Raw genomic sequence first — 26,805 nt, 5'->3', positions numbered from 1 at the left:
GTAGCAATCTACCGATTTAGACATAAAAAGGCTCAGGGCGGCTATTCGGCCATTCAACCTCTAAACCTCTTTTAATTTGCGAGGTGGTCTCATATTTAAGATGGCCTTTATTATTTCCGGTTGGCTTCAATGCCACACCGGTTGACTATATAACCCAAAAATTTACCCGAGGTGACCCCGAAGACACACTAGTTGGGATTTAATTTCATATTATATTTTCGTAAAATTTGGAAAACACTTTGCAAATCATCTAACAAAAAATTTGAACATTGGGTCTTCACGACCAGGTCATCAACATAGCATTTGACTTTATTGTCGATTAACGACTCAAAAAATTTGTTTACAAGTCTTTGAAAGGTTGCCCCAGCATTTTTTAGTCCGAAGAGCATGGCCTTGTAGCAATACAACCCGAGTTCAGTGATAAAGGCAGTTTTTTCTTCATCGGTGGGGTCCATCCTAATCCGGTTGTAACCGGAATAGGCATCGAGGAAGCTCAACAACTCATGCCCTAAGGTCGCATCCACTAGGCAGCCGATCTTGGGCAGCGGGAAGCAATCTTTCAGCCAGGCTCTATGCAGGTCGGTGTAATCGACGCGCATGCGCCACTTGTCGTTGGCCTTCTTCACCAGAATTGGGTTAGCTACCCAGCTCGGGTAATGGATTTCCCTGATGAAGTTTGCCGCTAAGAGCTTCCCGACCTCTTCATCGACTATCCTCCAGCGTTCTGGGGTGAGGTTGCACTTTTTCTATCTAACTAGCCTGACTAAGGGATCGATGTCTAACTTATGAGTTAGAATCTTGGAATCTATTTCGAGCATCTCTACCGCGAACCAAGCAAATTAATCTAAATTTTGTAGTAAGAAGCTTACCAGCTAAGAGCGAAGTAGCTCCTCGATCGAAGCGCCGATCTGGAGAGTTTTGGTTGGGTCATCGGTTGAGACCAGGATGTGGACCGTCTCCTCTGTTGGTGCAGCTCGCCCGTCGGCATACTCCGTTAGTCACTTGAGCTCGATGTCAGCCGCTAGCTTTGTTTTCCCCTTGAGGGCGGCTACGTAGCACTTGCAAGATTCAAGCTGATCACCTCGCACAACTCTTACCCCATAGTCCGTTGGGAACTTCATTGCTAGATAGTAGGTGAATATTACCGCACATAGGGCGTGTGTAATGGGTCGGCCTACTATGGCATTGTAAGGAGAGGGAGTTGCGACCACCAGAAACGTGTGCTTGAACCTCACGATATTCGGCCACGTGCCAACCTCTATGGATACTGAGACTCGCCCGAGAGGTCTGACCTCCTCGCCGCTGAAGCTTACCAAGGGAATATCTGTCGCTTTTAGGTCTCTTTTCTAGAGCTGCAGCTTGTCGAAGGTGTCCTTGAACAATATGTCTACCAAGCTACCCGAGTCCAGTAGGATGCGTTTGACTTCGAAGTCATTGAGCCTCAGTTTTATCACCAAAGTGTCATCGTGAGGATACTGGATCCCGCGTGCATCGTCATCCGTGAAGTAAATTGGCTCTTCAAGTCGAGGTCGCTTTGGAGGGTTCTCCTCTTCATTTTCTAGTTTGCAGATTGAGGTTCGTCCGACTGCTGAAGTACACCTTGCGATGATGGACCTGCCAGTAATCATATTGATTACTCCACGGATCGATCTCTCCTCGGGCAACTACCGTGGTAGCTACTCATTCTGCCTATTGCTGAACTCGAGGGCATTCCTTCTCTGGTCTCCCTCCTGGTCCGCATTCCAATATGCCTGGCTTCTTTCTTCTCGTTGTACAAAGTTTTTCAAGTACCCACGGCAGATGAGCTCCTTTATCTCGTCACAGAGGTTTCTGTAGTTCTCTGTACTGTGCCCGTGGTCTCTATGGAAATGATAGTAGACGTTATGGTTTCTTGTTGCAGGATCTCCCCTCAACCTAGGAGGCCACTTGACAAAGGAGGAATCCTTGATGGCCATTAGGATTTCTCCTCGCTTAGCGTTGAGAGGTGTATAGTTCATCCTTTCAATAGGTGGGGTCCTGGAGCGCCGACCTGACTTGCGAGGTCGCGAAGGAGATCGACTCCTAGACTTGTTTCCTCCCCTGCTCGAGGACTTACTCTTTCTCCTTTTGTGCCCGTCATTACTTGTGTTGTCATTGTCTCTTTTTCTTTTTTCTGCTAGGTTGTCAGTCTTCTGGTTCATTTCCTCTTCGGTTCTGATGAACTGTTCGGCTAGCTTGAGGAATTCTGTGATGTCCTTTGGTTTATTGGCCACCACATGCCATTTGAACTCTCTATGAGTTATTCCTTTCTTGGTTGTCGTGTCTTACTGCCAGGTCTAAGTTGGGGATCTGCATGCAAGTGTCATTGAAGCGTTTGATGTAGCTTCTAATCGACTCCCCTTCTCTCTGAACCACGTTGAGGAGGCTCTCTTATGACCTCAGGCACTTCTTGATGGTGATGAAATGTGAGGTAAACAACTCTGCGAATTACACCCAACTCTTGATCGATCCCGGCGTGAGGTTCTGGTACCATATCCGAACTACCCCTTTGAAAGTGGTGGAAAAAGCCACGCATATGCAAGACTCGTCAGCCCCAGCTAGGTGCATCTGGGACTGGAAGGAGTCCGCATGATCATTAGGATCAAAAAACCTGTCATATTTGTCCAGGGAAGGCATCTTGAAATCTTTGGGCATCGGGGTCACCAAAAGCTCGAGAGACAGGGGAGACAACCCGAAAAGTAGGGGAGGAGCAGCCTTTGTAGCTACCGAGCTTGCCTCCTCCTTACCTTTAGCCTGTCCTTCTTGTTGGTTTAGTCTCCCTACCTGGCTATTCTGGGCTGAAGTACGACGTGCCTTGCGATGCCTCCGTTGCTTCTTTTTCGGCTCGGCATTAGTGCTGCTAATCTCGATATGCTCTGGTATTGTTCTTCCGCGAGGTAGCTCCTGGTTTCTCGTGGGATTTTGGGGCTGGTTATCATGGACGGAGAAGCATTGCTCTGAGTTTGCACCCAGAACCCCGAACCAGTTACCTGCGAGCGACCCATCTTGCTGCAAATGCCAAGGAAGATTAGCCCTGTTAGGTTGAGTATCCCCGAACCTATTTTCAAGGTTCCCTTGCAAATTAGGTAGAGTAACCTGACTGTCTCCCCTCCCATGGGGTGAGACCTGACTCCTGGGAGGAACTGGAACTTGGGAAGTCTCTTCGCCTAGGTGGGGAGATCAAATGTTCTAGTTCACGCGAGGTCTGTTCTGATTCTGCCGAGCCCCTGGGTGCCGAGGTGGAACCGGCTACTAGCTCTGCGGCAATGGGGGAACTATTGTTGGTACTATTGGAATTGCTGAACCTGCTGGATTTGGACCTGGATGGGCCGTACACACTACACCAGGTCATCAAACTGTGACTGTCCAACTCCGAGGGGAACCACAGACGGCTCAGAAAAGGTTGCACCTACCACTGGGGGAAGTGGGGCATTCACCTGTGTGGTGTTTGGTGGCATGGTCAACATTGGAGCCCCAGTCACAATAAGCGGGATGGTGAACTGACCGATGCACACTGAAGGAAGTTGGGGTTGCCCCCGGAGACGTTCATCTCGTTGGTCTGTCTGGCGTGATTGGAAGATGCCATTGATTCAGAGGAAAGTTGATGACTGTAAAGAAGGCTTTTTTATCGTGTTCCCACAGACGGCGCCAATTGATGTAGCGCGATCTGACTACTCCCTGCTAGAGGATGATCTGGCTTCTAGTCAGGCAGCGAGCTAGGTGAATCTGCAAGACAACGAATCAGAGAACTCGGGGTGGCTAACCCGGCAAGGTTGCTCTGATGCTTAAGTCAGTAAACTGTGATGCGAGCTGAAGAGCTTTGAGAGCTAGAGAGATAGAGAATAGAAAAATCATGCGTGCCTTTGTCATTGGGGTTGGTGCCTTTGTATAGCTGAGCCCTCGCGGGTTTTGCGGATCTATTCTGGGATTTTCGTCCTGATGGGATCCGTTTCCACTTTAATTAGGGAGTAGCATTATCAATTAATAAAGATTATCAATTCTGCCCAATCCGGGCGAGGAGAAGATAAGCTTTCCGTTACGCGGCGTGATCCCGTGAGGTTCGGAGTTTGTTGGAGAGACTTCCGGGATCGTTACGCGACGGTCCAAGTCGGTAGCCCCGAGCTGATACTTCAGTCTTTTAGTTCTGAACTGGATTGAGTGTCGAGGTAACTATGCGTCGTGGTGACCCTGTGCCGAGGTGATTGAATACCGAGCTTAATTGTTGCGAAATAGGCATGCCAGGCTGAGCTGTCATCTCTTAGTCAGTTCATGTCCACATGTCCCCTTTTTGCTAGGTCGGGCCAAATCACCCTTCATCAAACTTAACGATCAGCGAACGCCACTTTTTTTCCTACCATTGTTTTCTTCAGTTTCCCTTTTTCTTTTTTACTTGATTTTGTTTTTACTTATTAAAATGTTTTTCATATATTGTTTAGTGTAGTCAATAATGTATAATGATTTGGCTCCCTTTGATAAAACCGTGAAATACAATCTTCATGAACAAAAACCAATGCTGAATCTGCCAAGAAACACAATCCGCTGTGAAGGTGAAGCCCAATTATTTGTACAAATAAATACTACTTATCGTAGAGAAATATGGAGTTACAACAGTGGTTCCCTCATTCTATAGCCTGTTCAATGGACGCATAATTACAACATAGCACTTAGAATCTGCAGCTTGAACTTACAACACTCTCGATAGAGGAGCCATACACAAAAGTAAAAAAACAAAAAAACTCAACAGAGAGAGAAAGGCAAACAAAGTGATTAGCTGTTTATAAGAAGCCATGGTTAGGGGTTAGGGGGTTTTCTTATTTTCTATAGTATCCAAGAGAAAGTAGCTCCACATTGCCAAAGGTCCATAACAATTTCATCCATCAAAATGTCTAGTATGTCCAACTCGACTTCAGTACCCGCCTCAAATGCTTCAATCTCAAAATCTGTCCATTTCCCCATCGCATGACTCATCTCCCTCTCTATTATCTCATCTGGGTTTTTCCAGCAAAATCAGACCACCTTCTAACCTCATCGTAGACCTCTTGTAGCAGCAACTCTCTACTCATGGGCGGAACTACTCATGTGCAGTGGCAGTTCCGCCCATCTCTTGTATCCTGATTTACAGTAATGACTATATTTGGAGTCCAAGCACTCTATAATACAGTCAAAAGAGAATTCCTAAGTAGGAAACCTTCTTTGGCTTCCTTGAAACTCAGAATACAACTGTAACTTCTCCAAAAGGTATCAGCAAGAGCATCCAACTTGTCAAGCAGGGGGCCTGTAAGGAAGCTTGCCATGCCATCTGCATGGCTTAAGGTAATATTTCCAAACAGCAGCTCAGCATGCATGATAAACTCCCTGGCATCGTCAAGCTTGTTTCCTGTTAGGCCAATATCTGCAAGATCAATGCTATGAAATATCCTGGAAAGAATGTCCGTGGAATCTATTGCAACCTCATATCCAGCCCTCCTCATGTTGAAAGATGTTGCAGAATCTGACAAATCTGCACTATTGAGTGATGGTGGTTGTGATTGATCATATGAACAACCCATATATTTAGAGTGCAGGTTATGTCCTGGTATCAGAAGCACGTAAAATTAAACTAGAAAAAGAAAAAAAAAAAAAAAAACTTAACAAACAGGAAAGCTAATTTAATATAAATTTTAATGTCTGGAATTGAAAATTCTGATGATAACTGTATATTCTGTTCGCAAAATACAAAATCAAAACACACCTGTTCTGCTTGGTTTGCTTTCATGCCTGATCACGCCTGGTCCGCTCTCTCCTTGTCAACAATGTTTTTCCGCCAATTTGGTGTTCTTGTCGAGCACGGGATTTAGCTTTGGTCTGCTTGTCACGTCCGATTTGGTATAAAGTGAGTTGACAGTGGCGTGAAAATACAAAACTCCAAAGTGGATGAGATGTGTGTATCCTCATCTCTTTATCAATATATGTATATGAAAGCAAAAAAAAAAAAATAGGAGATAAAGTTAAAAATTAAAGATACTCTACACCGGATAGGCAAGAGTGAAAAATAGGGTTACATATACTCTTTTTTTTATTGGCTGTCTTGAAAATGATATAGAATAAAAAAAATAAAAAATTCATATACAGGAGAAAATTTCTTTATGCTATTTAAAATAATGTTAACGTATACTGTTAATGAATTAAACAAATACCATTAGTAGAAATAAATACTATAATTAAATAACAGTAATTTATACCGTAATTAATAATAAAGTATTGATATTTAATAAATACAGTAATTAATAAATACTGTTAAAATAAATACCATAATTAAATTAAATAAATACTTTTACACTTTACTGCTATTTATATTAAATAAATACTATTACATTTTACCCTAATTTCATTTAATAATACTCTTAAATAAAAAATACTATAATTATTAAAATAAATATGGTAATTATTAAAAAATACTGTAATTAAATAACAGTAATTTAATACTGTAGGTAAATAAATACTGTTAACTAAAAGAAATACTTTATTTTAATAAGTACTGTTAAAAAATACCTTAATTACTGTTAATAAGTACCTTAATTACTGTTAAATACTGCTACTTATTAGATTAAAAGATACCATAATTAAATAAAGATTGTATTTAAATAAATATTGCAATTAAAAAAATACAGTAATTAAATAAATACTGTTAAATTTTGCTGGTATTTAAATAAATACCATAATTAAATTAAATATATACGGTATTTAAAATAATGTTAATGTATACTGTTAATGAATTAAATAAATACCATCAGTAGAAATAAATACTGTAATTAATGAAAAATACTATAATTAAATAACAGTAACTTATTACCATAATTAATATTAAAATATTGATATTAAATAAATACTGTTAAAATAAATACCATGATTAAATTAAATAAATACTGTTAAATTTAACTGGTATTTAAATAAATACCATAATTAAATTAAATATGTATGGTATTTAAAATAATGTTAACGATTACTGTTAATGAAATACTGTAATTAATAAAAAATACTATAATTAAATAACAGTAATTTGAGACTATAACTAATAATAAAATATTGATATTAAATAAATACTGTTGAAATAAATACTGTTAAATTTTACTGATATTTAAATCAATACCATAATTAAATTAAATATATAAAAATTACTGAGATACAATAAATATTAATTTTAGTATAGATAAATATATAATAAATAAAGATTATGTTTTTAAAATATTGAATAATAAATAAAAAATATTTATTAATAATAAATACAGTTAATAATAAAGTCATTAATTAATAAAAAATACAGTAATTAATTAACAGTAATTTAATACCATAATTAATAAAATAAAAACCGAAATTAATAAAAAAACCCATAATAATAAATACTGTTATTAAATAATTAATACCGTATTTATTATTAATAATAAATTCAGTAGTTAATGAAAAACACAGAAATTAATTAACAGTAATTTAATAACATAATTAAATAAAATAAATACCAAAATTATTAAAAAAGACCATAATAATAAATACTGTCATTAAATAATTAATACCGTTTTTATTATTAATAATAAATACTATTGTTAAAATACTAATTAAATAATGGAATTAGTAGTAATACCGTTATTAATAAATGCTAACTATAAGCACGAACTGTCAACTGTGTATAGCACAACGTATAACACAGCAAATAGTATAAATATGTTGTGGTTAATACGGGTCGGTGTCGACCCGTTAAGTTTTGTCAAAACGGGTCGACACCGACCCGTTTATCTTCATCTTCTTCGCCCGGCTAAGCAAAAACAGGTTTTTTAACAACAAAAAAAAAAGTGTTTCATTTGTGTTTTTTTTTTACTATTTTTCTTACTAATAGCATCTACTCTGTCCACAGCATACATTCAAATCAAAATACACTTTTTATTTGCGTTTTTTACTATTTTTCTTACTAATAATATATACTCTATACTCTGTTCGCAGAATACAAAATCAAAACACGCCTGTTCTGCTTGGTCTACTTTCGCCTGATCACGCCTGGTCTACTCTCTCCTTTTTTCTTGTCGAGCAACAATGTCTTTCTGCCTGGCCACGCCCGATTTGGTGTTCTTGTCAAGCACAGGATTTAGCTTTCCGCCTAGTCAGCTTGATCTGCTTGGTCACGCCCGATTTGGTGTTCTTGTCGAGCAAGAATGTCTTTCCATCCCCTTTTTCTCTCAAAAATAGAGAATGACGTGAATAGAAACACTCATTCTCTTTTATACCATTAAAATAGGATTAAAGAAGTGGGTTGACATTAGACGATTGAAAGAGGTGGGTTGATAGTGGCATGAAAATACAAAACTCTAAAGTGGATGAGATGTGTATCCTCATCTCTTTATCAACATATGTATATGAAAGCAAAAAAAAAAAAAGGAGATAAATTAAAAATTAAAGATATTCCATTTTATCGGTTGTTTTGAAAATTATATGGAATAAAAAAATAAAAAATTCAAAAAAATGAGAAATTTTCTTGACCACTTCGTTTTAATATATATATATATATATATGTCCATTCTCATTTCTCACACCCTGCATTAGTGGGAGTCTCAGAGATTTAGGTAGGCCTGAAATCCGAGGCTTAATTCGACATCCGATCCTATTATCTTGGATTCGGATAATGTGTTTTTGTAATCGGATCATATTCGGATTTTGTAATATGCGTCTAATTAATAATCGGATTGGATTCGGATTTGACTCCATTGGATCCAATTAAAATCCAAATCTAATTATATTATTGATATTGCATGAAATTTTCAAACTCCTTGCTAGAGGACAACTCAGATGAATAGGCTGATGAGATCGATCCACCAAACTGTATAAATACTAGAAGATCAAAGTACTCGGGTTGGGCATTTTGATGCTTCGAGCTTCAATGCTTGATCGGGGAAATGAATGCTAATTCGATGGTACCAATTGGGACACATTGGAGTTGTAGGCTCTACTTGAGACGTTTATCGGTTCTACAAGTCTGGTCGGCAATTGTTCGTTGGAAGTTGGGAATACATCCAAATATGTCGGTTGTAAACCCACCAAATCAGGCATGCCATCTAGCTTAAGTGAATCTCCTATAACTAACTCTCCTTTTGTTGGAGCAACAGAAGTGTGGTAGTAAAAATCAAAGGAATAACAAAAAAAAAATCCGTAGAAGAGAAAAGGAATATAGAATGAAGAGAAGAAGATGAAAAGCCAACGTACAATTCTGGGTTTTACTAAGTTCTTAGCTTCTTGAGCTCTGTTACAAAATGTTTCAAATTACAAGATATATAAAGGAGATTTACTTTTACATTCTAGACCTCTCAGCTTCCAACTCGCAAAGTAACCCACTTAATACAAAAGACAAAATATAAAAGAAAATTACAAAATTACCACTCTTACTTTTCAACACCCCCTCTTAATTTGTAATTTTCATTAGAGATCTAAAATGCAGAAATTTTTCAGAAGCTAGGGGCTTGGTGAAGACATCAGCAAGTTGATCTTTAGTCTTGATGAACTTCAATTCAATCTCTCCTTTCACAGTTGATACTCTGATGAAGTGGTGTCTTAGCTCAATGTTCTTTCTTCTTTCATGAAAAACTTGATTTTTAGTCATTGTAATAGTATATTTCAAAAGTCTTCTAAGCCAAATTGCTTCGCAAGATGCACTAATGGCTGAAATGTATTATGCTTTAGCTAAAAAGTGTCATAATATTTTGCTTCGTAGATAACCAAGTGTTAGCACCTAATTTTTGCTTGATCCACCGTCTGAGCCTCCAATTCACCCCAAGCACCCGATCAGACCCTTCTGACCTCTCCAAAACACAAAAAAAAACCCAAGTTTCACCCCGAGAGCCCTTAGGTCCACCGTTAAACTTGCCCGATACCTATCCGATGGCCACGATTGACCCTCACTTACACCTCAACCATTATATTAGACACAACCATCAGACCCATGACATCCCAAAACACCTACCCATGAAATTTGAATTCAAGATTCTTTCGTTCACCTATCCATCAAACAAAGATTTCATTTCAACCATTCTCGTACCCACAACCCATATCCACTTGATCCGAACATATCTAAACCTATAAAACTTTTCCAATCACCCCAGAATACAAAAAAAAAAAAAAACCCTACATATGAAACTCCATCCCAAAACACCTCAATTTATCCTTAATCATACCAAGATTCTGTTTCAAGGTTTCAGATTGACCGAATTACAAGTCTGCTCGATCTGGGCTCAGTTGGCTCAATCTAATTGTACCAATCATCTCAAACTACCCAAAAACCCTACCTTGAGAAATTTCACCCAAAATTGCCTTTATTTTCCCTTTCATCACACAAAGATTTCATTTCAAACCCCTTGATTAACCAAATTGAACCCTTTCCAGATCTGCCCAATCCGGGCCTAGTTGGGCCAATCTAACCCCGCCAATCAACCTAGAATATCCAAAAACCCCACCCCATGAAATTTCATTCAAAACTACCATTGTTCGCCTCTTCATCCAAAAAGATTCTATTTCGGCCAATCTCACTAGCCCTCACGCATCAAAACCCTTCTCAACCATTAGACCCATCTTAGCCCTCCACCTTATGACCTGGAACCACCCAACATTGAACCAGGACCCGATCCGACCCCTAGACCCGGTTTAACCCAAAAATTTTGAAACTACAAAAATACTTATTAAAGTCCCCAAAATTACAAAACTACCATTAGCCCTACCTATGAATTAAACCTAAAGTTTCTAATTGAGGAAAGGTGTTGTTCCTCTTCTTCACCACACGAACGAAGAAGAGAGGCGACAACAACGGTGCACCCCTCCTCCCTCCTCCGATCTTTTCCTTTTCCTCTTTCTCTAATTCCATCATTCTCACTATTTCCCTCCCTTCTCTTCGCCCTTAATCACAAAACAACCAGACCTTCACTATTCGACACTATTCATCATCTTCTCCGTTCAAACCTAGAGGCGGAGCAGCGGTGCCAACCTTCCCCATCTCCAGCCTCCTCCTCCCATTCTTAATCCCTCTAACTTCTTTTTCCTCTCCTCTTAATTCCCCTATCGAATCAACCAAAGTCATCCATTTTGACCAATCACTCCCTTCCTCCCTTAACACACAGTGGAAGAACAGAGTAGTGACAGTAGTAATCTCAATAATCTTCATCCGGATTCCAGCAGTTCACTATCATCTTCCAGGGTGCATAATACTCTAAAACTCCTCATCAGCCTTCCTTGTCAGTGTTGATTCCTTAAACCTAGTGGTACTTCCTATTCTTCACCGACACGATGCGATTATTGGCAGCGGTGGTTTGAATTTTCCTTGTGATACCGAACTTCTCTCCTGATCTAGATCAATCTTTCCACAATTCTATCATCATGTTTCCAGAGTTAGCCGTTATTTAAAAACAAATGACAGAGACAAAGTTAGCCAAGTTGTCATTTGCAACATCAACTGAGTTCAGGTGGACATCCAATCCAAAGCCACTGTCGAGTTAATTCCTATAAAATATTGGACATCCTTTCAATTCCGTATAGCTCATCTTCGTGTTGTGCATGCATTGCTTTTTTATTTTCTCTGTAGCTTCATGTTTCCTGTAACAGCCTATCCATAGATATGAAATCGGTATTTTCTTAGTTTATTGATAATCATATTTTCTCATTGAAAATATGTTATGAATTGGTGATGTTATTGTTGATTTCATTGTTAAAATTCTAAGTCTGTTCAGATTGAAGAGAAAGTGTTCTCAGTCCTAGTCTTTCGGTTGGTCTAGCGGCTAGTGTCTGTCATCTCGCCTTGTTTATGGTGCATGCGTTATATGCTTTATTCCTTTCATCATTGATGATTAGTTTCGGTATTTGTTTTTATTCTGAAGATAGGATTGAATGGTTGTCGGGTTATCCCTCTTAAGACTAAAATAAAGAGAGAAATCATTTGTTATCTGGTAAGAGAGAAATATGCAGGTTAGAGTGCAAGAGAAAATTGATGGTAGGGAATGAAGTGTTAATAGAACAGAGTAAGAGAGTAATTGGTCGGGAGCACAAATTAACTCAATAAAAAGGGAAAACAAAAAATAAAGAAAAAAATATAAAAACATTAAATAAATTAGGGAAATGAAAGGGGAGGATGTCGATTACAGAAAATAAAATCCCTTAAAAGAAAGAGGGGAATGAAAAATAAAAGAAATGAAAAAAATATAAAAAAAATTGAAAGATTTGCAATAATGGACTTGACCAATAAATCTCATTTTTAGCTTGAGAAGTAGGATATTTTTGTAGGGAGATTAAGCTACAAAAAAGGGAAATGATGATAAAAAAAATCTAAAAATAAAAAGATAAGGATAAAAATTAAAAAAATATAATAAAAAGATAAAATTCAATAGTCAAATAGGATTCCATAAGAACATAAAAAAAATAAAATAAAATAAATAGTTAGTGGAGAATTTTGTGGAGTTTTGTTCTTTATTTGTTTCATGTTCTTAGTCGATCGCATAATTGCCTTTTTGTGTTTGATTGCTTCAGACCTCATGTGAGCCCCACCTCTTGGACCCAGGCACCCCTTTCCTCTCTCATCCGAGTCTTATCTAGACTAGTTAGATCGGTGCCTTGGGTTTTGGAGTCACTATCAAAACAAAGCATTTCGAGAATCACTCTCTGAGGTCCCATCACCTCCATTTCTTAAACAGATGGGTGGCAACTCCATTTCCAGCTCAAGTGGCAAGTGAGTTGTTTTCCGACGCTCACACCAAGAGATCATTTTACTTCCCAAAGAGAAAACATATCCAATTGTGCCTTTTCGGTCATCTATGGAACCAGCTCAATCGCTGTCTGAAAATCCAACCAACTTGCAATCATTTTCATTTTCATATTTCAGCCCAAAGTTCTTGGTTCCTTTCACATATCTGAGTATTCTCTTTATTGCCCCAAAATGAACTTTACTTGGCTTGTTCATGTATCTTGAAACAATGTTCACAACAAGAACAATATCTGGCCTTGTGTTGGTGAGATAAATCAAGGAACCAACAAGGCTTTTGTAGATTAATGCATCTACCAATTCTGCTCCATCCTCCTTTGACAACTTTTCATTGACATTCATAGAAGTAACTAGGGGTTTACATATTGACATATGAAACATTTTTAACAAATCATTAACATACTTCTCTTGGGACATACAAATTTCACTTTTTTTTTGCTTCACTTAAATCCCAAGAAAGTATCTCATTAACCCCAAATCATTCATCTAATATTCCTTGGTCATTGTTAATTTAAATTCATTCAACAATTTTGTGTTGTTACTTGTATAAATCAAATCATCAACATAAAGACAAACAAGAATAAAATCATGCATACCTTCATTCTTAACATAGAGTGATGGCTCATTTAGACTTTTTTCAAATCCATTCTTACGTAAATATTTATCAATCTTGCTATTCCATGCCCAAGGTGCTTGCTTTAGGCCATGAAAGCTTTTCGAAGTTTATAAACCTTGTCCTCCTTTCCTTTTATCACATATCCTTATGATTGTTCAACATAAACTTCTTCTTCTAAATCTCCATTTAGAAAGGCCGATTTCATATTAAATTAAAATATGTGCAGTTTTAGTTCAGCAGCAAGTGCAAGCACAATTCTAAATTGTTTCCATTCTTGCAACTGGTGCAAAAGTCTCATGAAAATCTACCCCCGGCTATTGGGCATAGCCTTTAGCCACTAATATTGCTTTATGCTTTTGGATTGACCCATCTTCATTGAACTTTGTTTTGTAAATGCATTTTAGTCCAATCACTTCTTTTCTTTGGGTTTATTTACCAACTCCCATGTCTTGTTCTTCTCTATCATTTTAGTTCTTCTCTAACATAGCTTTTACAACTACATCAAATCTAATGCAACAAATGCAACATCACAAGAATCAAAGATTTCTTGAAGTGAATATACTTTTCTTGGTGGAGTATCTGAATCTACATAACTTGTACTTACTTGCCATAGATCTTGGTTTCTTGAACTTGAGGGATCCGTTCTTGGAATGAAACTTGTTGAGCTTGATTTTCTTGAGTTTATTGGCCTTACATTTGATGTAGTTGTATCATGCTCATGGTCATTGGGCATCACTTCTTCTTCATCTTTTATAAAATATTTCTTTGTTTATGGAAAATTTTCTTCAAAGTTTCATTCCCTCTCTTCATCAAATATTACATTTCTTGAAACTACTAACTCAATTGTAGTTGGATTTAACAATTTGTAACCTTTGGATTTATCACTATAATCAAGGAAAATACATTTCTCACATTTTCCATCAAACTTCTCTCTCTCTTCCTTGAGGAAATATGAGCATAAGCAATGAACATAAACTTTAAATGAGCTAAAAACAGTCTTCTTTTTGTGCCATGCTACAAAAAAGTGTTTATTTTACACAGCTTTGGTGAGAGAGCAATTTAATATGTGGATAGTAGTATGAACTGCTTTTACCCAGAAATTTTTTGGAAGATTTTTACTTTGCATCATGCTTTGTGCCATTTCTACAATGGTTCTATTTCTTCTTTCAGATACCCCATTTTGTTGTGGGTATGTCTTATTGTCAACTCTCTTTTGATGCCTTGTTCTTTACAAAACTTCCCAAATTCTCTCAATGTAAACTCTTTTCCTTTATTAGTCTTCAAAATTTTTAATTTATGATCATTTTGCTTCACAACTAAAGCTTTGAATTGAATAAAAGTAGGCAATGCTTGTGATTTTGCATCTAAGAAGTATACCCACATCATTTTAGTAAAAGCATCAACAAAGAGAAGAAAATACCTCTTGTTGTTGAAGGAATGTGTCCTCATGGGACCACAAATATCAACATGAACTAGCTCTAATGGTGCCTTTAAATGCCCTGGTCTCTCTGAAAATGATAGATGCTTCCCATAGACACAACATTCATATTATGTTTTCTATCAATTTGAGGAAGTCCAATCACCATATTCTTGTTATTTAAGAAAGAGAGACTTCTGAAATTCAAGTGTCCATATCTCAAGTGCCATGGACTCATCCAACTTCTCACTCTTCAGTCCATACTTCACATCATAGGACATGGTTAATGGAAATACTTTATTTGCAACCATTTTTACTCATGCAATGATTTGACCTTTCTTTTTATTAGTTATTACACATTCATCATTGTCAAAGTACACCTCATAAACTTTTTGTATAAGTTGTCCAACACTAAGCAAATTTTGAGTCAAACCAGGAACATAAAGAACATCTGAGATGAGCTTAGAATTACCTTGCTTAAACTACAACAACACCCTTTCCTTCAACACTTTGGAGTTTGCCATCTCCAAGCTCCACTTATTTATTGAATTTAAATAAGTACACAAAAAAGAATTTCAAATCTCGTGTAAATTTACAAAATGTACATCGAGACTATTTATTTATTTATTGAATTTAAAATTCATAATATTCATGAACGCCCAGAACCCCTTGGTGACCTTTCGACCTTACGAATGCCCAGAAGGCACAATTCAAGATTCTTTTCAGGAGATTGAGATCCAGGAAGCCCAAGTCTAAGCTCTGTGGCTTTCAGATTCAGACTGCTTTTATTTTCTTTAGCTAAGCTAGAGATTGTAGAACTGTCCACCGAAGAACAGTCAGATAATCCCATGTAGTTACTCTCTTTCAATCCTAAGCCATTCAGGCAGCTTCCATCAATAGAGGGTGATGAAACAATTGAGACATTGCTCTGTCCCTCCCCAACACCGAGTAGTGGTGGAGACAAGGGCGGAGCTAGGGGGACCCAGGGGAGCCATGGCCCCCCCTATGGCCCAAAAATCCCCACTATTTCATGTAAATTTCCCCCTCCCCCATTCCTCACTCCAATGGGTTGGCCCCCCCTATGACCATCCATATTTGTTCCCCCTCTCCCCCCAATCCACCTTAGGTTTTGGTCCCCTCATGAAAATTTCCTAGCTCTGCCCCTAGGTGGAGACATTAGGTTTCCATAACTTAAAAGCTTTCCTCCCAACCTATTGGCATTCAAACCATCCTCCTTTAGATAAAACTTTAAATTCTCATAAAAGTTGCATTCCTACTACTCGAGAAAGCCAAAAATCTAGTCATTTCAAAACTGAAAATGAGACCTAACATCAAGTCGAATAATTAGATACTACGACTGCGAGGGCTGATAAAAACCAATCATAGATACTGAAATATCCCACTTCTTTATAGGGCTGTTGAAAGATCGCCGAGGGGTTTTGGGCGTTCATGAATATTATGAATTTTAAATTCAATAAATAAATAAACAGTCTTGATGTACATTCTGTAAATTTACATGAGATTCGAAATTCTTTTTTGGGTACCAAACGAATTTATTCATTAAACTCAGAAAATCTGTTCTTGACAACTGTCCTCTTCCTTCAAGAAAATTGTTCTCAATTTCTTATAAAAAATAGTAAAATAAAATATTCTTAACCTTTGTTTAATTAATAGTAAAATATACGGTTTCAATCCCTGTATTACAGTTTGAATGTTCTCACTGACCTGTGTTGCCTTTGCTTCTGGGTTCGAACAGAGAAGAAGATGAACAGTATTTAGAAAGGGTAAAATAGGTATTTTGAAAAAAATATCATCTCTTTAACGTTTTTCGTCTTAGTCATTGACTGAAGGGAGGTATTTATTAATTTTGTCAAAAATAAAGGAAAACTTTTTGCTAAAATAAAATTATAAAGAGGGTTTTTATAATTGTCAAAAACTTCAAAAATGTTTTCGTATTTTACACTTTTAATAATCAAAGTCATTTAATTCAACCACTTGAGCTTCAGCTCATTAGTCAACTCAAAAACAAACGACTGTCAACTCTGATGCGAACAGTCATTGTAGGGAGCTTTGCTCCGGCCATCCTTGCCGATTATTACGGAAACGCGTATTTCTTACAAGTTACAACAATTTTCCATGCGCTCAAACACAAATTTCAACAATGACGTGATTTGGGCAAGTGTAAATTTCTTCTCACCATCACAGCGTTGTATCATTTTTTTCACATTATATGTTGACAAACAAAAGTGATTTGACTAATCAGAACCCTTCCCTCCATTTTCATTAATATCACTTGATTGGTCACCACTGTTCCGGTTGATTTATTATAAATTTTGCTTGTAAAATTTGTGTTTGTGATAAGCAAATTTGGATTGGAGGAATTATGGGTGGTAACTATTAAAAGATTGACTCCGAATCTCCTACCCATAAAATACTACCTTCATGCATTGAGAACATCTCCCCATACATAATAACATGTAAGAGCTAGAGATGTTCCTCATGTGTGACTGTAATCTCATGTGGGCAGAGTCATTGGGGGTAGGAGATTGGGACTCAATAATGAATATGTGAAATTCTATGGAGCAATGACCCTACAATGGGGTATGCTCAAAACAAAAATTGCACCAACATGAAACTTGGACCCACCATGTTTGCGACTTAGGGACTCTATTGTATTAGAACATGTTGGAAGGGAACATTTTTTCTAGTTGTGAGGAGGTCTAGCCTTCCTACAAGATATTGACTAATTTGCTTATTCATTTTCATTGCAGCTGTGTCCTGTTTGAGTGTTGCAATATAGTGTGATCGGTGGCAGTAGATGTGCATTGGGAATATCTTTGTACCTATATTAAGGTAATTTGCTGAAACCTCAACTGAAGTTTTTAGTTGTTACCAAACTTCTTTGGAGTTTGATAATTGCAATCACCTTCCTTGAATTTTTTAACAGTTGTAAATAGATCTCCATTGGTAATATCTTCTAAAAAGAGAAACTAAAATGTCTAAAATAACCATGCAGTTGCTTTTGACAAAAATGTTTACTTTTCAAATTTTCTCTTCATATGAATTGCTACTCCAAACCCTTCCGATCTCTTTTATGAAATTGATTTATTTTTCAAATTTGCCCATACAGTTCAATCACTCAAAGGGTTGCAACTTTAAATTCTCTTTGTTTTTATTGTTTGTAAAATTTGTATTATTATTTTTTTGATAAAACCAGCTTCAATGGTAATTGCATGGGTATTTGAGGATTTTCATGCCCTTTTTTAGAAAATTCTATCATACAGAATCTATTTGCAACTGTATATGAAAACTCAGGGGAGGTGATTGAAATTAGTAAACTTGAAAGGAGGTTTCAGCAATGATTTGAATCTTTAGTAGATTTTTAACAATTTACCCAATTTTTTTTTGTATCAATATGCCGCTGCAAGTAACTGTTAGGACGGTCATGTGGGGACCAAATCCGATTTCGCATTCGCAGGCGTGGGTTTGTGGAACCGTGCGTGGTTGGTTAATCAAGTTAAAATAAAAAATCAAGAGTGCCCTGCCCAAAATAATTAAAACCAACGTGAGAAAAGTACGGCTTACCGTCTCTCACGGTCTCACCCCTTCTGATCAGTATGAGACTGAAGCTCAACAAAAACCGCTATTTCCATCTTCTGTCTCTCTAGCTACATCTCTCTCATTTCCCGATAAGGACCTCGTAAATCCGATCGGGACTCACCGGAACTTTCAGAGTTTTGCAGCATTCTCTCCGGCCAGTTTTCCTGCAATGCCGGTCTCTCGTTCTCTATTTCTTCTATTTCTTCTTCACTTGGCAGTTCTGGTAGTCGCTCGGAGATCCATAGCTTCTTCTGAGAAGATTACCAGCCCGTGGCAGACGCTAAGTGGTTTGTATTTCCTCCTCTTCTTCTTCTCCTCTTCCATGTACCTCTGCTTTCTGTTGTCGGTTTTATTTCTTTACTTGCGATAATAACTTGCTCTTGAAATGTAGAATGCTGAGGTTTTGCATGCGTTCTTTTGTTGTCTGAATAAATTATGGGAGCAATTTTTGTCCCTTCTTGCCTGTCTTCTCTCCTTTGCTGTTTCTTTGGTTGGTTTTCTATGCGGAAATGACGGATTATTTTGTTAGATGAAAAAAGAGGAAAATTAGAATGAATTTGTTTATTGTTGTTATTTTAATTTTGTTCTGAACTTTGTTTGAAATAAAACAAAAGGTTCATGAGGCGGAAGTCTCTTGAGCGGATTTTCTATGAGAAACTTACAGATTTTTTCTCTAAGAAAAGCTTTATTGGGTTTGATTTTTCTGAGAAAAAGCTTAAGCGGGGAACTTATGTTATGAAAGATCGATGATCATGACTACAAACGAGCATGACTTTTCTTTTCGTACTCGTATATTTCCTTGAAAATGGCTTGTTTCAGTATTATGGTTTTTCTTGGGCGGGTGTGGGAGCGGGGAAAACGAAAAGCCAATTATACCCTTCCGACATCATAGAAATTATCCTATTTTAAACTATTTCAGTTATTGTATGCCATATGTCTGGCCTATATTTATTTCATTCTCACATCGACGTGTTTTTTTTTCCTTTCATTTGCAATAAATAAGTGCTTTATTGTGATCCATAATTCCATATATCAGTTAGGAGTTATGAAGCAATCAAACAAGAAAATAAAAATGCCATAAAATACCAATACTTGCGTCAATCTGTAGGTTCACATATTTGAAAGTTGTTTCTGCTTTTAGAGTACAGTAGCACGATGTTATTTGAAGAATCTGAAAAAGCCATATTCCCTATCAAGAATTTACTTGCTTCCCTCTCCTTTTTCCTATAGGTTCACATATTTGAAAGTTGAATGTCTGTGATGTAGGATCAGCAGCTCTAATACCAACTTGATAACTCACATCAGCTACAACCATCATTGCAGGACATGCTTGCGACAGCGCAAAAAAACAGGGACATCAAAACACCAGGCGATCTTCTTTTTGGTTGGGCCATTAGCGTGTCCCTGTTTTATTGTGCCGTTGCAAGTATGTCCTGTGACAATGGTTGCAGGTGATGTGTACTCCCAACTTGTAGGGTAGGCTATTCTATTACCAATTGATGTAGGGCTAGAATGACCCAGGGATGGGTCTGTGGAATAATGATTGGCTAGGAGAGTTTAAGGATGAAAGGTAAGAGTTAAGAAGGGTTACAAAGATTCTGGGTCAAATTGCTGAGAATTGTGAATTCTCCGTAGGACGATGGAAAACTACAAGATTAAAAAAAATCAAGTATAGGGACTGTGGACTAAATTTTTTAGTGAGACTTTGCTGAGATGTTTAGTATAATAAATCATATTGGGCAATTTAATTTGAAATCCTTATGAACATAACAAAAGGACAAAAACACCTTTAATGAGAAAAACAACTAAAATTCCAGAAAATAGGGTTTCAATAGAGTTTGTAATAAAATTTGGTAGAATGAAAAGTAAGGAAGATCTAGGGGGGGGGGATGATAATTACTCAATAAGCTGTAAGAACTCAAATAGACTATTTGTTCCTCTACATAAATGAGAAAACTCAATAACACCTAAACTACTTAATCAATGAGATGAAACTTTAATAACAACAAAAATATAACTAGGCAAACCAAACTCTTGGGTCAGATCCATACGGACAGGTAAAAACGATCAAAATGCCCTCTTATCTAAAATACAAAAAAAAAAAAAAGAAACTTAGAATATTCTAGTTTTGACTATTAAGCTTATCCACTACTCTGATTTTGGGAGAACTCGATATAAGAAATTGGTTTATGCTTCTTTAAAAAGATATACATGAAGCTAGTTGTTTCGATTGTTGCTACAGTAGTCCGAACAGAAGAAGAAGAAGAAGAAGAAGAAGAAGAAGAAGAAGAAGGGTCAGTCGAAAATCTGATGGTTAACCCATCCAGTCGACCCCCTTAATCTATATTAGATTCTAATAATGTTTACAAAGACAGAAATGCCCTTACTTAAGTGTGGGGCAGAGTAATTCTAATAACACTGCCACATAAGCAAGTTACTTAATAAACAGAAGAAGATTAAACTACCCCTATTCGGCACATCTTAACACTCCCCCTTAAGCTGGAGAATATATGTCATATAATCCCAGCTTGTTATATAGATAGTTCACTTTCCCTGAGCTTAGAGCTTTTGTAAACAAATCTGTCCACTGGTCATTGGAGCCCACATGTTCTGTATTTATCTCTTCGACAAGAGCCTTCTCTCTCACAAAGTGGCAATCAACCTCTATGTGCTTTGTTCTCTCATGAAAGATAGGATTGGATGAGATATGGAGTACAGCTTGGTTGTCACAATACAATTTCATAGGTTTATCCATGTGAAACTCAATTTCTTGTAGGAGATTCCTCAACCACACTAATTCACAGGTAGTGTGAGCCATGGCCCTATATTCGGCTTCAGCACTGCTTCTGGCTACAACCGTCTGCTTTTTACTCTTCCATGTCACAAGATTTCCTCCAAGAAATGTGCAATAGCCTATAGTAGATCTTCTGTTACTCACTGAGCCTGCCTAGTCTACATCTGTATACCCAATTACTTCAAGTTTTCCTCCTGGTTTATACAATAGCCCACGGCTCGGAGCTCCTTTCAGATACCTCACAATTCTAAGGACTGCATCCCAGTGAGGTATACGAGGGTTCTGCATGAATTGGCTCGCCACACTAACTGCAAAGGAGATGTCGGGTCTCATGATAGTCAGATAGTTCAGCTTTCCCACTAGTCGTCTATACCTTCCAGGATCTTCAAATACTTCTCCTGTATCACTGCTCAACTTAACATTTGGTTCCATAGGGGTCTCAATCGGTTTTGCACCTAACAGTCTTGTTTCTTCTAATAGATCAAGGACATATTTCCTTTGGCACAGATTCACACCTTGTTTTGACCTAACAACCTCTATTCCCAAGAAATACTTTAATGTTCCAAGGTCCTTTGTTTGAAAATGATTTTGCAGAAATACCTTTAGTTTGCCAATCCCCAATTTATCACTACCAGTGATGACAATATCATCCACATAGACCACTAATAAAATCTTCCCAGCTTCTGAGTCATAGCTGAACACCGAGTGATCAACCTGGCATTGCTTCATTCCAAAACTCTTCACCACTTCGCTGAACTTCCCAAACCAAGCACGTGGAGATTGCTTCAACCCATAAATTGCTTTCTTCAGCTTGCACACCTTACCACCCTCCCCTTGAGCAACAAACCCAGGTGGTTGCTCCATATATACCTCCTCCATTAGATCACCATGGAGGAAGACATTCTTTATGTCAAATTGAAGGAAAGGCCAATCATACATAACTGCCAAGGAAATTAGGACACGAACGGAACCAATTTTAGCCACCGGAGAGAATGTCTCAATGTAGTCCACACCATACAACTGTGAGTAACCTTTAGCAACAAGTCTGGCCTTTAGACGCTCCACACTACCATCTGGCAAGTATTTCACAGTATACACCCATTTACAGTCCACAGCATGCTTACTAGGTGGGAGAGTAGTAAGTTCCCACGTTTAAGTATGTTGAAGAGCAGAAAGTTCCTCCTCCATTGCCCGCTGCCATCCAGGTGAACTAAGAGCTTCTTGAACATTGTTAGGTATGGAAATAGAAGACAAAAGTGAAACAAACTGGTGATGTGAGGTAGAAAGACGAGATAATGAAACAAAATTGGAAATGGGATGGAGTGTAGAACTACGTTTACCTTTCTGTAAGGCAATGGGTAGGTCAAGATCTGAAGGTTCAGCAAAAGGAGCCATGAGAGGATCCGCAGATGAGGTAGAAGCAGGAGGAGGGGCCGGTGTCGTTCGATGTGTATACACTTGTCGGATCGGTGGTCGTTTAGTGGTGACCTGCACTAGATGAGGAGATGAGTCTACTCCAACAACAGCCTCTGGAACTGAACCACTGACAGGAAGAGGAAGAGGAGGTAAGGGTGAGGACAAGGGTGCTTCATGACTGGAGAAGAAGGGGACAAACTCAAAAGATGTGACATCAGGGCAGACATAGCACTTTCAGGCAATAGGATTGTAACACTTGTACCCTTTTTGAGTCCGAGAGTAGCCAAGGAAGACACATTTAATTGAGCGTGCATCTAGCTTGTCTATTCCAGGACTCGGATTATGAACAAAGCACACACAACCAAAGACACGAGGAGTTAATGGAAACGGAGATAAAGTGGGAAACAAGATGGAGAAGGGGGACTGACCATGAAGAATAAAAGACGGCATCTGATTAATGAGAAAACATACAGTGAGTACAACATCACTCCAAAACCGTTTAGGAACATGCATGTAGTGAAGCATAGGCCATGTTGTTCAGCCACCCCATTTTGTTGAGGGGTGAAAGCACACAAGGTCTGATGAATAATGCCATGTTGTTCTAAATACTGTTGAAATGCAGTAAGAAAGTATTCACGACCATTATCTGAACGGAGAACTTTGATTGGAACACCAAATTGTGTGCGTATTTCAGCATGGAATTTTTGAAAAATGGAAAATAATTCACTTCTTTCTTTCATTAAGTAAATCCATGTCATTCTTGAACAATCATCAATAAAGGAGACAAAATACTTGTACCCATTATAAGACTCTATTTTGATCGGACCCCAAACATCTGAGTGAACCAAAGAAAAATGACTCAACATACGACTCTCAACTCTTGGACTGAAGGACACACGACGGTGTTTACCAAACTGACATGACTCACATTGTAAAACTGACAACTGACTCAATGATGGAACCAACATCTTGAGAACCTTGAGAGATGGATGTCCCAGTAGGCAATGCCATTGTAGAGGAGTAAGGGAAGTCTGAAGTGCAATTGAAGAACCACCGCCGTCAAGGTAATACAATCCACCAACTTCATGCCCCCCACTAATCTTCTTCCCCGTCTTGAGATCCTAAAAAACACAAGTGGAAGGAAAGAAGGTAATAGAACAGTTAATAGCTTTGGTTATTTTACTAACAAACATAAGATTGAATGGAAACTTAGGTATATATAAAACAGATGATAAGGGGACAGAAGCCAAGTCAACATTACCAACACCACAGATGGGAGATGAGGACCCATTGGCAAGTGTAACAGTTTGTGATGTGGAGGTTTCAGAAAGAGAAGAGAACACACCATGGAGTCCCGGTCATATGATCTGAGGCTCCAGAGTCAATAATCCAGGAAGGAGTTTTAGATGACATGCAAGCAATACCTGATTGGGCATATGTGGCAGTGGTATGCTGTGAAGTAGTTTGAAGGAACTGTTCATACTCATCACGCGGAACATTCACCATTTCCCTCCCAGAAGTAGATGTAGATGTTGGAGGTGTTCGGTCTGCCAGTTTACTGTCACTAATAGCAACCTCGTCTGCTACAGCATGATTAGCCCATTTAGAGGGAGGGCCATGTGGGTCATAACAGAAATTCACTGTGTGTCCATCCCTACCACAATGAGTACACTTCCTTGTAGAGTTGTTTTTTCTTCTGCCACGGCCTCCCCCTGAGTCACGGCCACCCCGACCAATCATAGAATTGCCACGGCCCCCTCTGGAATGACATCCCCCTTTTGTACTATGTCCACCACCTCTAGCTGTCACAAGTGCTGATCTATCATACTGTGTGGGGTTCTCTGTCTAGCCCAAAGAAATTCTACGAAGTCTTGAGAATACTTCCTCAAGTGTAGGAAGAGTAGAGACCCCTAATATTTGAGCTCTAATTGGTTCATATTCTGACTTTAGCCCCACTAAAAATCTTGTAACATCTAGCTGCTCCCTTTACTGTTGCTGAACTTGAATATCTCGAGTAAGGGGATGATAGACATTGAGTTCATTCCTTATATTCTTCATGCAGCATAGTACTCTTCTAGTGTTTTGGTTCGTTGTTGTAAATCAAAGTACTCCTGATACATTTGATATACTCTTGTTGTGTTATCTTGTCTAGAATATAGCTTCTTAGTATGCTCCCATATATCCTTAACTGTATCAAGGAACATGAAGTTGGCACTGATTTTGGGTTCCATACTATTCCACAGCTAAGTCATGATTTGAGCATCTTCTTGTTCCCAATCATCAAATCCTGGAGAGTCAACTGGTGGCTTTTCATCTCTTACATGCTTTACTTTCTTCTTTGCCTTGAGAAAAACTTCCACTGATTTAGCCCATGGAACATAGTTCTCCCCGTTTAGCTTAATTGAAGTCATTTGTACCCCTAGGTAGTCGGAGGAAATTATTACACTAGGTTTCTGGTCATTGTAGCCATCTCCTATTGCTGCCATTGTACTCTTTCACAGTTGTCTCTAACTTTACTTCTCAGCTACAAGCTGATTGAGGTTGTTCACAGTTTGATATTTCAGCACCTATTGTAGCCTCAAAACACCACAGTGGAAGCACACACTTGTTCTTATTCATACTACTGCTGACTTCACACACTTACGTCCCACATAAGCATCAATTTACCATTCACTAATCACAAGTAGAGGCCCTCTTACAACCACTCAAGCACCACAACACAGCCAAATCTGCTGCACCCAGTTCAGACTTGTTTAACACACTTAAGAGGGCATTACACAACCACAAGGAGTTCGGCAAGGTCACTACATTCTACCTTACACCACTCGGCCACTTACACCACTCGGCCACTTACAGCAGCCCTAACACCATTCAACAACTTACAACAGCCCTACACCATTCAGCTACTGCACACACAGCCCTTCCTAGGGCAACAATGAACCTAGTTCTCTAGGTTCTACTCAATACTAACAGCTTCTTGTAGGGTTTCTACCCAGAAATATAAGTAACACTAGAAGAAGAGAGAACTGACCTTCCTTTGAGAATATCAATCAACCATTCACTACTGAAGTCACTTTCCTTGTTGAAGAAGGTTATGCGCAGCAGAGAGGCAAGCTGTAATGTTTTTGACCTAGGGCGAACTAGTTCTCTCCATCGACTGACCAGAAACGAAGGTGAAGAGTCACAAACAATGCTGAGGTGCTTTACCAACTGACGTAGGTCAGGAGCATGGCTCTGATACCATGTTTCGGCTGCTACTACAGTAGTCTGAACTGTTAGACAGTTTTGTATGCCCTTAGCTTCAATCAAAATGATGTACTTTATGAGTTTATTGTAAATGAATAAAAGTGCATATTTGATTCATGTTCCCTTGGTATGTTTCTGTGTAATACCCTTAAACTGGACACTTAATGAGACTCGTGTTAGTTTAGAATGTTCACAGCCAGTGGGTCGGTCTGGGGAGACCTATCCTGACAAGGCTGACATTGTGGCGCCACCAAGTCGGTTGGGGTGGCTTGTCTCAGCTACCGGGGTGAGACCCTAGGCACTTACAGTGTGGGATTAATTGAATCTTTGAATTGGACCAGATTTCCAGTATTGCCCTGGACCTTAGAGATTGATGGGCAAAACTGGAAAGTTACACCCGACCCCTAGGCTCGATTATGATATTGCACTAGGTGTCGGGTTAGGCTGTCTTTGATGTACCAATCAGTGAGATCCTTAGTGGGGGTCAAAACCTAGGTATGTTGGGACAGTCTGAAAATTCATCTGAGTGGGTGATCATAGTGATAGGATCAGCCCCTTTGTCGGACAAAGGTAATGATCGGGGATGCACTCTCGCTGATGGAAACCAAGACTGCCGGCAGCTGATTTCAATCGTTGAAATTTGTTTTGCAAAATATATTTTATATGAGATATAAAAGTATATAAATTATGGTTTCGAAATGATTTGCAAAAAGGTTTTAATTCCCGGGATCCATACTTGAGAGAGTGCAACACTGTTCCTTGCAGCCAAGGGAGAGGTCTTCTCTTGTCGGGCAGTATATGATCATTATGGGCTGAGAGGTTAAGTGTAAGACCATTGAGGATAATACCTGATGGGCTAATCTTGCATCTGCCCACAGTCCCTGGGTGTTACAAGGTGGCTTGGCCCAGGGACCACTTAGGGTAAGTGTTGGGCCCAT

At 38.4% G+C, this 26,805-nt stretch overlaps 1 protein-coding gene across 1 annotated transcript in view; it reads left to right on the top strand.

Annotated features, from left to right (window-relative positions):
* The first annotated feature begins 18,371 nt into the window (after window positions 1-18,371).
* Window positions 18,372-26,805, top strand: part of LOC148875144 (glycerophosphodiester phosphodiesterase GDPDL3-like) — an 88,109-nt gene continuing 79,675 nt past the window's right edge. Inside the window, exon 1 of the mRNA XM_088964849.1 lies at window positions 18,372-18,698. Coding sequence (XP_088820975.1) covers window positions 18,581-18,698 — 118 coding nt within the window. The 5' untranslated portion in view covers window positions 18,372-18,580. The remainder of the gene's footprint in view (window positions 18,699-26,805) is intronic.

The sequence above is a fragment of the Nelumbo lutea genome, chromosome 1, assembly GCF_056320005.1.
Source record: "Nelumbo lutea isolate HS-2025 chromosome 1, American lotus-T2T, whole genome shotgun sequence".
Taxonomy (NCBI): Eukaryota; Viridiplantae; Streptophyta; class Magnoliopsida; order Proteales; family Nelumbonaceae; genus Nelumbo; species Nelumbo lutea.
Note: the sequence above shows the minus strand (reverse complement) of the source record. Positions and strands in the feature narration are given on the sequence as shown.